The following is a 14,592-nucleotide window of genomic DNA, read 5'->3' on the forward strand; positions in this document are numbered from 1 at the left end:
AAGTTGAACCATCTGCAGATAGACTTGTAATGTAGCTGAACTCTTTACAGGGTGACTTGTAACAAAACTGAGCTCTCTACAGGATGACTTGTAACATAGCTGAACTCTCTACAGGGTGACTTGTAATGTAGCTGAACATTTTACAGGATTACTTGCAACTTAACTGAACTCTCTACATGGGAACTTGGAAATAGCTGAATTTTCTACACAGTGACTTGTAACTTAGCTAAACTCTCTACAGGGTGACTTGTAATGTATCTGAACTTTCTACTAACTTTTCTGAACTCTCTAGTAGGGTGACTTGTAACATAGCCAAACCTTCTATAGAATGACTCGTATATTAGCTGAACTCTTTACAGAGTGACTTGTAATGAGGCTGAACTCTCTACATGGTGACTGGATTATAGCTGAACTCTCTCTGTAGGGTGATTTTTTGTAGCTGAACTCTATACAGGGTGACTTATAGCAGAGCTACATTCTCTACAAAGTGGCATGTAACATAACTGAACACTCTAATAGAATTATTTATTTCTTGATTGACTGCTCTATTAGGATGACTGCATTATTAAAGTATCTCAATCTCGCACTTGCTACACAATTGGTTTTCATACTATAACTGAATGGTTTTAAATCTGATTCTTTTAAACCACTGAAAGAACTTCTAAGACGATTAATCCATCTGTACACTGATTTCATTCCCCTTAGCGGTTTGTTTGGTAGATGTGGCAAATAATCATTTTTATTAGCAAATCTTGATCATGTAATTGTTACACATTGTTGATTTTTGTGCTGTATCTTCATGGTCTTTGGCTTGATTTCTTCCAAACCACAAAAGGTCTGAGTTTAATAGTTAACCTATCCACGTATTGATTTTCAGCTTCTTGCTTCAAGCAGTTTTCCCTGTAGGCATTAGGGTGACAACATATTGTTATTACTTATTGTTTATACCTCTGCAAAATTTAATTGTACTCCAACCAAGCTTGGTGCCAAGATTCGTCTTTAAATCCACTTTATATCTGCCCAATTTAGGCAACTGAACTACAGGTTTGCGATTTATAGCAGGTTTTGTGAGTGTGCGAAAAATAAAGAAATTAAGCCAATTTTTGAAGACTCATATCTTGCTAATTGATTTTGCCCAGATTTGGTATGTGGACTACTGACAGTAGAGGACATCTCTACAGCAAGAATCATCTTATTTTGTAAAGGTAGCATGGAAATATGAAAATTGCGTTATTGCTCTTCCTGTCAATAACACGCTGGCTTCTTGGGTAGCACAACACACTACCATGTGTCTTGATATATGATATAACTAATGGTAACTATAGCTAGTATCCCATGGATTTGAACACAGGCTCAGTCTGAAGCACTCTCCATTGTTAGCTATGTTGGATGTGGAATCTCTATTGCCTGTCTGACAATCACCATAATAGTGTTGATTGTGCTACAGTAAGTTTGCTATATACTGTAATAAGATACATGTACACTTTGATGACATTGTTTATGTAGTAAGAAAGTTTTCAATAAGGTACCAGATTTCATTCATCTCAATCTCTCCATTGCACTGTTGGTGGGTCTCATAATTTTTGTTAGTGGAATTGAGACTGCTGCAGAATACAGAGTAAGAAAATTATATAGCAATTCAATGCAACTATTATGTATTTGTTTACCTTGTAGGCCAGCTGTCTCATGGTATCCATCTTGCTTCATTATTTTTTCACAGCAGCATTTAGCTGGATGCTGTGTGAAGGAGTAATGCTGTTCATTTGGCTAAATTATATCTGGTACAATGGAATATTCAAAACCAGAAAATTCTTTATGCTACTTGGTTGGGGTAAGTATCAATAGACCAGATACTATGGTGTTCACTTTGGTGTAATGTACAGGTTTACCTCTTCCCATTATTACTATATCTTCGGCTGTATCACATGAACAGTATGGGACTGATGATTGGTATGTAGCTACCCTCAATAAGAGTGTGTAGCATACATGTTAATACACTTACAGGTGTTGGATATCTGAAGAAAAAGGTGCTATTTGGGCATTTATTGCTCCAATGTTAGTAATCATATTGGTAAGACAGAAATAAAATCAATCAGTTTTACATAATAATTGGCTACACACAGATCAACACACTCTGTTTAATTCTATCACTCTACAGAATTTTTTCAAGTGCAAGTAATCCAATAAACGCTACAAAAACATCTTCATATAATGTTACAAAGTAAGTATCAACTATTCTGGAGCTAAGCTCAACTGCGCATCAAACTGTATCAGCAATCCACATGCCACCTTTGAAGTAGTGTATATAGTTACTTGCAACTACACACATCAATTAATATTCAGTGGTAGGTATTGTGACTAATACAGCACTCTAATGTGCTGTATCAATCTTGCTAACTTTCCCACATTTTTGTTAACTACATGTCAGTGCTTTAGTTTTGCTATATAAAGGTATGCAAGACAGTACTTTTAGTTAATGTTTATGTAGTTTATCATTGGAAATCATCTAATATACAGAAAATTAGTCAAGGCAACTCTAGTACTGCTACCACTACTTGGCCTAACTTGGGTATTTGGACTACTGGCTGTGAATGAAGACACTATAGTGTTTGCATGGATATTTACAATACTGAATTCACTTCAGGTAATAATAGTTACATCATTTACCATAAGAACAGTATGTAGACATCTTATTAATAGGGAGTACTGATCATGTTATTCTACGTCATCAGAAATCAGAAGGTATGTAAATATGTGATAGTGGTGAGACAACAATTTTGTGGTGTATTTTGGAATTATTTATACCTTTTGTGTTCCCTTTGATCCTTGTACTTTTCTGCACTAACACAAGTATCTCTGGCAATGCATAAACAAGTAACTATGGAGTTATGGGTTTGGTACAACATTTTGTCATGGTCTCACTGTTACAAACACCTTTAGCTGTTAATTACCTATCACCTGAATAATGCCAACTCAGTGCATCATTAAATTACAACAATGCCACTTACACGGAGTAACAAATAGCTCTAAATTAACATGGTGAATGGGATAGTAGTCAACTGTCTTAGAATTTCTATAGGAAGGAATGAAAAATTCTGTACTCCTGTTTTCTCCAACTAGTAATAGCATGGGTAGCAGTGAAATTTGGGATAAATACCATGAGAGTTGCATTGAAAATGGGCAAAATTTCATGAGGTGAAGCTGAGTGAAATTTCCATTTTCAATGAAACAAGAGTGGTATTTATCCTAATTTTCACTACTACCCATTGTAGTGTAATGGACTAAACGTTATATATTAGGTGCATACACGATTATTATATTTAGGCTCTGTATCTCACATGTATACTCACATGAGATCTCGTGATGTCATACACGTTTCATGTTAAACTATACATGATGTCAAAAGTGATCTTACGGTGAAAGAGAAGTGGAAGAATGATGGCTACACTCCAATATAAACCCTCCAAAGCAGTTCATCTTCAATGGTCCCGACAATTGGCCATGATGGAAAAAGTGATTCCAACATTTCCGTGATGCATCTGGTCTCTCAGCAGAGGCAGAGCAATGCCAAATAAGTACACTATTGTACTATTTAGGTGAGGAAGCTGACAACTTTTTTCATCCACTAACATAATGAAGGAGCAAGAGAAAAAGTACGGTGACGTCCTGGCTAAGTTCGATGAACACTTAAAGTTAGACAAGTACTTGATGGAAAAAGTGCTGAATAGTATATTGCTGCTGTGTATCATCTAGCCAACACTTACAATTTTGGAAATCTGAAAGAAGACTTGATTCATGACAGACCAGTATTAGGCATCAGAGACCAAGCTCTTTCCCAGCAGTTGCCTGAGTTAACCCTTGATGAGGCCAAGAAACTGATACGACAAAAGGAAGCAGTCCAGCAGTAGTATGACATTCTGAAGGGGAAGGTAGACATACCTGCTAGTGATCTAAAGAGGATTAATACAAATGTAAACCAGTTTAAAAACTTGATAGTCCAACCCCTAGCTCTACAGTATCAGCCGAGAAATGCACTTGCTGTGGAAACGCAAAGCACCTTCAGGAGAATTGCCCTACCTAAGATGCACATGTTACAAATGCCATATATATAAGAGAGGTCATTATAGCAGTATGTGAAAACTGCTACTGATTCAGTTCAAGGTACTGATACAATCACTCTCAGTGACAACAGTTACTTCAAAATCAACACTGGAGCAGAAGTTAGTGAGACCACTTTTAGGCAATTACAGACTATTCAGTTGAAGAAGCCTACCAGAAATCTCTATGACCCAGCAATGTCACCCTTGAAAGTAACAGGACAATTCACAGCTAGTTTAACTTACAAATACATTTCCTGCAAACAAACTGTATCTGTCGTGAAAGATCTCAAACAGAACCTTTTGGGACTTTCCTGATTTCAAGACTAAACTCAGTTGATCAAAGTACTATAAACATTCAGAAGCTTTACTCTCAGTTATTCCAAGGATTTGGCACCCTAGGAGATGAGTATGAAGTGTCACTGAAGGGTGATGCCAAGCCGATTGCTCTTCATATAGCTAGAAATGTACCTTTGCCATTATGTAGGATGAATTGAAGCACATGGAATCAATGGGTGTTATTTCCCCATGAGTGAACCTTCACCATGGTGTGCCAGCATGGTTGTCATCCCGAAGCCCTTTGGACAAGTCAGAATCTGTGTAGATCTCAAACATTTAAATCAAAATGTTCAATGTGAATTTCATTCCTTGCCTTGTGTTGAGGAGACTTTAACAGGAGCGTAAGTATTTACAAAGCTAGATGCCGACAGTGGGTTCTGGTGGATCCCACTAGCCAGAAATTCGCGTCTTCTAACCACATTTATAACTTGGGAGGTACTGTTTCCACTAATTACCTTTTGGGATATCAAATGCTCCTGAACTATTTCAGAGACATTATTGAATGGATTGTCAGGTGTAGTTTGCTTGATGGACAATGTCTTGGTGTTTGGTAAGAATGAGACTGAACATGATGAACACTTAGAAGCAGTCTTAAAACAGATAGTCTTGGCCGAAGTGATGCTCAATTCTAGCAAATGCGAATTTTCCAAAATTCTACTCAGACACATTGTCAATCAATACGGCATACAAGCTGACTTAAAAGACAAAGAAATCTTAAACATGTAGTACCAAAGAACATTTCAAGAATGCGATGATTTGTTGGCATGATGAATCAACTGTCGAAGTTTGTTCCGTGTAGTGCAGAGTTGACAAAACCACTGACAGAATTGCTCAGCTCTAAGCAATCTTTCTAATGAGACCAAGTCTTTGCAGACATTAAAGAAAAATTGACAAAGGCTCAACTCCTAGCACTGTATGATACTCTTACAGAAACAAGTGTCAGCAGATGCTTCGTTCTTCCTGTAAATACACTCACGGTGTGGCAAGCCGGCTTTTTGGCCGATATTACACGGAACATGCAGTATATTCTTAGTAAAATATTGATTCAATGAACAATATTACATTTGGTCATTCTACAAAGGAGTGGTCATTCTTGAGAGGTCATACATTACGTGGTTATGTGGTGAAAATTTCATGTCATTAGGAAATTCACATTGAAATATATGACACTTCTGATATTGTACCATATAATGTACAGGAAAGCCCTGAAAATGTCGTACTCAAAAATCATCACTCTACCAACTTCTTTTACTTGTATCTCTTGATGGAAACCATCAATTGAGGTGGGGCTAAAATGATTTTAGAAGATAGCACAATATTTGCCGTGCCAAAGAATTTAAGGAATGTAAAAGTTTTAATTTGGTTGAAAATCCCTATTTGCACATTCTATTTCTTCTCTGTTATCTATAGTAATAAAGGAGTGGACAGCCAAAGTTTCAGCCTTTTGTGATGCATAGTCTTGGAGTTATAGCGCTATATAGTATAGCGGCACAACCAAAAAATTGTGCACTTTTTCATAAAGCCATGAAACTTTCCACATTAATAGTAGTCCTCAATACATGTATTTTTAGATATAGTGCCATCGCTGATTTGACCTTTGGTGACCTTTATGGCCATTTTTGTACAGAAAATTGATCATTTTTGTCTTTACCTCCCTGAGGCAGTAATTAACTTGTTAAAACATCGTACCAAACAAAAGATCTTGCTCATAGAAACAACTTGGTTTTTATTTGAAGTTAATAGGTGATTTCATTCTTAAAATATGAGTATTTTTATTTGCTGAAAAATTTGATAAATTTATGTATAATTAACTGCCCACAGGTAATTCACACCTCAAGGGCAGGTAAATTTATCAAATTTTGCATCTAGTAAAAATGATCATAACTTTGTAATGAAATCACCTATTGACTTCAAATAAAAACCAAGTTGTTTCTATCAGCAAGAGCTTTTGTTTGGTATCATGTTTTAACAAGTTAATTACTGCCTCAGGGAGTTAAAGACAAAAATGATTGATTTTCTGTACAAAAATGGCCGTAAAAGTCACCAAAGGTCAACTCAGTGATGGCACTATATCTAAAATTACATGTCATGAGGAGTACTATTTATGTGGAAAGTTTCATGGTTTTATGAAAAAGTGCACAATATTACCAATTTTGGGGGCTACGCCGCTATAGTAATAGTCAGCTGGAACAGGAATAAATTTGATTTGTACAGCAATATGACAATTAAATTACAGGCTCTTATTTAACTCACGACTGAAGCAGGCTACAAAGATGGGATTTAGTCTGTTCACCATGAGCCGCCAAATTGATCAAGGTATAGTGTTTTCCCTGTACATCTTCATGTGAACAAAGAAGAAGGCCATTCCAAGAATGAAATGACAATGGTAAACTTTATTTCTACTCTATCGTAAATAGAGATGCGGCGGTGCCGGCATAATTTCGGGTATAATAGGTATGTGTGGGAATCAGGAATTATGCTAGCATTTTGAGGTGATTATAAAGCTTTAACAGTAGGAAAATCTGCAGATTGCACAACTCCGTGAAAAAGATTGAGATACTCTAATAGAGCAGTCAGAAACTCTAATAGAACAGTCACTGAATATTATTTACTCTAATAAAGCAGTCACATTGAAATGAAATACTCTAATAAAGCAACCAGCTAAAGAATTCAAGACTATTTGAAGCTTAAACATCAATGAAAATGGTGTAATACAGCAATGAACTGGTATTATTAACCAAGTATGGTGGCATAATTTTGGGAATAATGGGCAATTCTCAAAAGCATAATATGTGATTTTTTGAGCACTGCTCAAAAGCATAATGCTCAATTTTTGGAGCATAATAACCTCATGCCTAATCGTAAATAAGCACACATGTTGTACACTGTATGAACACAAAACAAAGATCTTACTCCCCATGAACAGGCAAATCTGATGATGCATAGGTTTTATTGATTTGAGCTTTGTTTCAGTACAAAGCAATTAAACGTGCATAAATTTTTTATGTGGCATGCAAATTTTTAAGCAGTTTATTTATTTACTTTAAAGACACTTTTTAATTTTTTTTTTTAATTTATAATATACACACAGATTTCAACATGAGTCAATCGGACAGAGAGAGCTTTCCCTCTTTATTTCAATATGTTTTTATAGCAAATAGAAAATGGCTGGTTTTCGCTCAGCGGGTCACATATGTGATGTGCAATTTGATTATCCATGTTATAATGTGAAGTTGAGTGTCTTTGATAGCTGCTAGTAATATTGTGATACTATCATTATATCTTGATATAAAAGTTACTATAAATCATGGTTATGGTAATTGCACTATTGCTCAGCTCTACACACTTTATAAAAATCATTACACAAAAAGGAAGCCAGGACTGATTATAAGGAAATAACACAGATATCTTAGCAGATGGACTTAGGTATCAAATTGTTTTCTATTCTCCTGCCAAAAGGTGACAGTATCAATGCATAAAATAAATAGAATTCTTAGACATGCTGCAGGACACAGGTTCTTGAATGTTTTTCAATATCTATAATCATTGTAATTATGAATCTAATCCAAAACAGCTAAGCTGTAAAAAGGGTGCAGCCCCCAAAAAATCCATGGTGAAATCCAAGGTGGCAGCCAAGCAATGGCTGTGATGGTAGGTTAATGGCATAATGGCAATTCAGGTGAATTTGGTCCACCTGCTCTTGGCACCAAATTCACCTGAATTGTTATTATTTTACCATTAACCTACAATCACAGCCATTTCGTAGTAGAGGTGTACCAATATGGGTTTTTGGCATGTACCAATATCCAATATTGATGCTACTAAAAGAAGCCGATAATGCCACATAAACTTAATTATTAGTTTCTCATCCTCCTGTACTCAAAATAGCAGTGCGGGAGGGTGGATTTTTATTTTATTTTTTACTAACTAGATAGCTGAATTAGCTAGCTAAAATGATTCAAAATGCAATTTTCTTAGACTGATCTAGCAAGGTACCAACTATAAATGTGCTAATTGGCCTCCCTTAGCCACCAGTGATGCAAAAAAATCCTTGATGAGGTAAGAAAAATGGCCATGCGGGTGGGGATGAGAAACTAATAATTAAGTTTATGTGGCCTAACCAATAGTCGATCCAATATTTGCATTATAGTTAAAAGTGTACATTTACCTATACAGGTGCATGTATTCATTGCTATACTCTGCCTGTGGTGGTATACAGCTTGGGTTTCTATTGTGCAATCCAGACAATTAGGCTCCCAGAAACATTTTTATGTATACTCCCATGAAGCCTTAAATGAATATTTCTGCATTCTAATGGCTTGTGAGAAAGTTGGTACAGCAAATTTCCTTGGTTATCCTATGACCATTCTTTTTAGTACAAAGATACTCGATAACTGCTTCATTTGTAAAGACTGTGAGATAAGCTTTGAATTGCATGTATTTATATGGTTTCTCGTAGCATAGCACTTGTTTTAGAATGAACAATGAGCCACTGGCACTAAAGAGCCACATGAATAATGTAGAAAACCAATGCATAATCCGTTTATGTACAAGCTATTGCTACTGTATAAATATTGGTAGCGATATCGGTCCTCCTGCTGTTCTGTACTGATACCGATATTGGTAAAAATTACCATATTGGTGGCTGATATTTTATCCGATCCGTTTATTGGTACATCTCTATTTCGTAGCCACTACCTTGGATTTCACATCTTTTTTCACCATGGGGGCTGCACCCTTTTTGGATTATATGTCACTTCTATGACCAGCTTTGGGGCTTTTTAACCTGTCCTTTTACTATAGAAAGAAGAAAGAGATCTAAAGCAGATTTTTCTTGTGGATAATACTTTAACTATTTTTGATTATGTAATTATACAAATTTTATATGAAATTATCACATAACTCTTCTCTACAGATTAATTTGTTTGTAGCTGATTTCTCTACAGGTTGACTTGAAATATAGCTGAACTCTCTACAGGGTGACTTGTTTGCAGCTGAACTCTCAATAGGGTGAATTGTTTAGCTGAACTCTCTACATGGTGACTTGAAATGTAGCTGATCTCTCTATAGGGTGACTTGTTTCAAGCTGAGCTCTCTACAGGGTGGCTTGTTTTTAGCTGAACTCTCTACATGGTAACTTAAAATGTGGCTGAACTCTCTACAGGGTAACTTATTTCTAGCTATAATCTCTCTACAGGGTGACTTGTTTCTAGCTGAAATCTCTACAGGGTGACTTGTTTCTAGCTGATCTCTCTACAGGGTGACTTGTTTCTAGCTGAACTCTCTACAGGGTGACTTGTTTCTAGCTGAACTATCTATATGGTGACTTGTTTCTAGCTGAATTCTCTACAGGGTGACTTGTTTCTATCTGATCTCTCTACAGGGTGGCTTGGTTGCAGCTGAACTCTCTGCATGGTAACTTAAAATGTGGCTGAACTGTCTACAGGGTAACTTGTTTTTAGCTGAACTCTCTACAGGGTAACTTATTTCTAGCTAATCTCTCTACAGGGTGACTTTTTTGTAGCTGAAATCTCTACAGGGTGACTTGTTTCTAGCTGATCTCTCTACAGGGTGACTTGTTTCTAGCTGATCTCTCTACAGGGTGACTTGTTTCTAGCTGATCTCTCTCTACAAGGTGATGTGTTTCTAGCTGAACTCTCTATAGGTATGGTGACTTGAAATGTATAGTTGAACTCTCTACAGGGTGACTTGATTCTAGTTGATCTCTCTACAGGGTGACTTGAAATGTATCTAAACTCTCTACAGTTTGTCCTGTTTGTAGCTGAACTCTCTACATGGTGACTTTTAATGTAGCTGAACTTTCTACAAGATGGCTTGTTTGTCCCTACACGGTTACTTGATTGTAGCTGAACTCTAGATCTCTACAGAATGATTTGCTACTTACTGAATGTTCTAGTAGGGTGACTGCACATTAGTAGAGTATTTTGATGGCACTTTAATAGAGTATCTCGATGGCGCTTGTTTCATGTAATTGGTTTATGCAGTACAACCCAGTGTGTTTAGTGTGAATTCTTCTAAATCACTGAAAGGTTATTCTACGATGATCAATCCAGATAGATAGATACTCAAACAGATATTCAGGAGGCCCCATGAAGGATCCCTTGAATATCTGTTTAAAAGATCGATATACTCTAATAGAGCAGTCAGATCTAGGTACTCTAATAGAGCAGTCACAGTATTCTTCAGAGGAGCAGTGTAGCAAGCTTATAAATTAGGCGATATGGTTGGTGAGGGGTAGCTATTGTCATTGTCATTGTGAGCATGTAAATACCTTTTCTTCTTTTTTTTGGTTTTCAACTTACAGCTTGGGTGAAGTTGCGATTCAGAATGGGAACCTCCTTGCCCCTGGGGCCCCTTTGCCCTGGGCCCCTTAATTTCTCTGGGCACTCCTACAATGGTTAATCTAACTACAGACCAATTTTCAACTGATTCCTCAAAGTGGTTTACCTTGTAGGCATGCCAGAAGTTTGATCAAGACACACGGTAGTGTGTCGTGTGGCCCAAGAAGCCGGCGCGTAACACCCGTGAGTATATTGACAGGAAGAACGAAAACACAATTTTTGCACCTCCGTAGCTCTGTGCTGCCTGATGAAACAAGTAGATTTTTGCTGTGGACACGCCCTCCAACTTCAGTACTCCACATACCAAATTTGAGTGAAATCGCTTAAAGTGTTCCCGAGATATTCGACTTCAAAAATTGGCTTAGTTTCTTGGTTTTTTTTTCTTCTTACTTGTCTTCCTCTTTTCGCGCACTTACAAAAATTGCTATAAAACGCGAACGCCTTATCCGATTGCCTTGAACTTTGGCACACAGAAGGGCGGTATAAAGGCGCATCTCGGTACCAACATTGGCTGGAATACGTTATACAGGCAAAGAGTTATTAGCAATTATTCACGAAAAATAACACCAATATGTTGTCACGCCTACAGGGTAAACCGCTTACGAGAAGAAGCTGAAAATCGGTGGGTGAATAGGTTAACTATTGAACCTCAAACCTTTTGTGGTTTGAAAGAAATCGAGCTAAAAACCAGGAAAATACAACAACAAAAAAACCAACAGTGCGTAACAATTATGCAATCGAGATTAGCTAATAAAAAACGAATACTTGCCACGCCTACCAGAAAAACCGCTTAGGGCAATGCTTTGAAAATCGCTGTACAGATGGAGTAATCATCTTAGAAAGGCTCTTCAATGGTGTAGAAGAATCAGATCTAAAGCCACAGAGTTATAACACGAAATCAAACTTGGTGTAGCAAGTGCGAGATCGAGATACTCTAATAGAGCAGTCATCCTAATAGAGCAGTCACCCTGAAGAGAATTCAAGAGATCAGCTAGAAACAAGTAACTTGTATAGAGATCAGCTACAAACAAACCACCCTGTAGAGAGTTCAGCTACAAACAAACCACCCTGTAGAGAGTTCAGCTACAAACAATTCACCCTGTAGAGAGATCAGCTAGAAGAAGTCACCTTGTAGAGAGTTCAGCTACAAAGAAACCACCATGTAGAGAGTTCAGCTGCAAACAAATCACCTGTAGAGAGTTCAGCTACGAAAAGATCATTCTGTAGAGAGTTCAGCTAGAAGAAGTCACCTTGTAGAGAGTTCAGCTACAAAGAACCACCATGTAGAGAGTTCAGCTGCAAACAAATCACCCTGTAGAGAATTCAGCTACAAACAAATCACCCTGTAGAGAGACCAGCTAGAAGAAGTTACCTTGTAGAGAGTTAAGCTACAAAGAAACCATCATGTAGAGAGTTCAGCTGCAAACAAATCTCCTGTAGAGAGTTCAGCTACAAACGTAGAGAGATCAGCTAGAAGAAGTTACCTTGTAGATAGTTCAGCTACAAACAAATCACCCTGTAGAGAGATCAGCTAGAAGAAGTCACCTTGTAGAGTGTTCAGTTACAAAGAAACTACCATGTAGAGAATTCTGTAATAAATATATGTACTATATATATATAATTTGTACGTTTACAGAAATATTTAAAGTATTAACATCTGCTTCATCTTTTCTTCTTCCTGTGGTAAAGAAAAAAAAGATGGGTTAAAAAAGCCACAAAGCCAGCCATAGGCCGGCTTTGGGGTATACAAATACAAAAAGAAGTGAAATCTAATCCAAAACAGCCAAGCTGTAAAAGAAGAGTGCAACCCTCAAAAAGGCTATGGTGAAAAAAGATGTGAAATCCAAGGTGGCGGCCAAGAAATGGCTGTGATGGTAGGTTAATGGTAAAAATTTTAATAACGACAATTCAGGTGAATTTTGGTGCCGCTTGGTCTTGGTACAAAATTCACCCGAATTCTCGTTATTAAAATTTTTACCATTAACCTACCATCACAGCCATTTCTTGGCCGCCACCTTGGATTTCACATCTTTTTTCACCGTAGCCTTTTTGAGAGCCGCACTCTTTTTTTACAGCTTGGCTGTTTGGATTAGATCTTATTTTACACAAACAATTGTTCATAACTCTGTGTATCTTAATCGGATTTCCACCAAACTTGGTACAGAGATTCACTTTGCTAGCCTGTTTAAGTGTGCCAAATTTCAGCTTGATTGGAGTACACATTTGCATTTTATAGCTGATTTTGCAAAGTGTGCAAAAAACGTAGAAGGAAAAAACACAGAACTTTGGCTACTATCATCTTGGAGCGATTTCCTTCAAATTTGGTATGTGCACTCCCCTACCTGATGGGCATCTATAGGTTTGAATCGGTTAAGGGATCACGAAGCTACATATGTGTGAAAATTGCATTTACTTTCATCCTGTCATAATACCCACAGCATGGCACCTTGGCTTCTTGGACCACACAACACACTACCGTGTGTGTTGATCAGTTTGTATTTATAGTACGTACGTTATTTGAATTGAGATACCATTGATTTTGTATAATCTAGTGATATTTTTGCTTCCACTACCATTAACAGTATGGTATAGAATTGAGAATAAATAGTGCATCATAGTGTAACAGTGCATCACAGTGTAGTGCATCACAGTATAACACAGCATTAATATCTGTATCTCTTTGTTCCATATATTTTTATATAGTTCTTGAAATTTGTCAAGAAACAGGATGCATTCCAGTCCTATGCTGCAATGGTAAGTCAAACAAATCATATATTTTATACCTTCATATGTTCTATACAGCTACAGAGCAAACTGGGCACTTTGAGTACAAGTGTTAATAAAACTGGGAAGAACAATAACATACTTACAAGTAAGTGCTTGCAGGTATACCTGTCTACTACTTATAGGTATACCTGTCTACTACTTACACAGTACTTAAAAGTTTATTATCAAAATAATAAATTATAAAATTATAATATAGATAAGGTAGTGTAGATAAGGCTGTTGCAGATAGCGAGAATCACAAGACAAGATGACATCACCAGACAAGATGACATCACCAGTGACATAAACTAATTAAGTTTGTAATTTATAAACCGGTAAAATGAGTTTTGTTGTATTCCAATTAGTGTTACAATAGTGTGTGCATTTGAACGGGCTTTTGTTGTTACATTAAACATTAAATTTAGTGAACCGGTTTTCACTTATCGATCGTTTGATACATGGTACCAAAACCCAGGAGGGTAATTTCTTTGAGACCAGCAAATTGATATTCGTATCATCGCTTTCATTGATTTTGGTACCCCAAATCTAGAAGTTGTGGTACCTTGCCATATTCAGGATAATGGTACCACAGAAGGCGAGTAAAGCTTATCACTTGAATAATGTTTTTTGGTTGATACATAGGTCAACTGAGAATGCTGGCCATAAGTTTACTGAAGAGTTCATGAACCCGTGAGAATAGGGCATTAATTAAAAAAGAAGCAGAAGCCCAGAAGTTATTGCAGGAAGAGTACAATAACAATATTGAGGATATTTTGCACCTCCACATGGCAGTTGGGAAAGTGTTGTTAAGCCTGGAGGTAAAACTAGCGAGGCTAGAATCAGCGAATGAGAAGTTGGCGGATGCATATGAGCAGAGTAATGGCACAGAAGGAGCAGAGGGTTTTAGATGAGGGGCTGATCTAATTGATGGTGTGGTCACAAGTACCTCTTTGTTGAAGGTATTAAAAGATGAACTTGAGAGAAAACGTAAGAAATTAAGTAAGGATAGTAACACTGTACATACAACT

At 37.0% G+C, this 14,592-nt stretch overlaps 1 protein-coding gene across 1 annotated transcript in view; it reads left to right on the forward strand.

Annotated features, from left to right (window-relative positions):
- LOC136261076 (adhesion G protein-coupled receptor L3-like) overlaps positions 1-14,592 on the forward strand; it is a 69,660-nt gene that overhangs the window by 15,592 nt on the left and 39,476 nt on the right. Inside the window, exons 16-25 of the mRNA XM_066055042.1 lie at positions 1,352-1,446; positions 1,507-1,618; positions 1,675-1,831; positions 1,884-1,950; positions 2,005-2,071; positions 2,124-2,221; positions 2,518-2,644; positions 2,701-2,742; positions 13,502-13,552; positions 13,601-13,670. Of these exons, the coding sequence (XP_065911114.1) occupies positions 1,352-1,446; positions 1,507-1,618; positions 1,675-1,831; positions 1,884-1,950; positions 2,005-2,071; positions 2,124-2,221; positions 2,518-2,644; positions 2,701-2,742; positions 13,502-13,552; positions 13,601-13,670 (886 nt within the window). The remainder of the gene's footprint in view (positions 1-1,351; positions 1,447-1,506; positions 1,619-1,674; positions 1,832-1,883; positions 1,951-2,004; positions 2,072-2,123; positions 2,222-2,517; positions 2,645-2,700; positions 2,743-13,501; positions 13,553-13,600; positions 13,671-14,592) is intronic.

This window comes from Dysidea avara, chromosome 7 (assembly GCF_963678975.1).
Source record: "Dysidea avara chromosome 7, odDysAvar1.4, whole genome shotgun sequence".
Lineage (NCBI taxonomy): Eukaryota > Metazoa > Porifera > Demospongiae > Dictyoceratida > Dysideidae > Dysidea > Dysidea avara.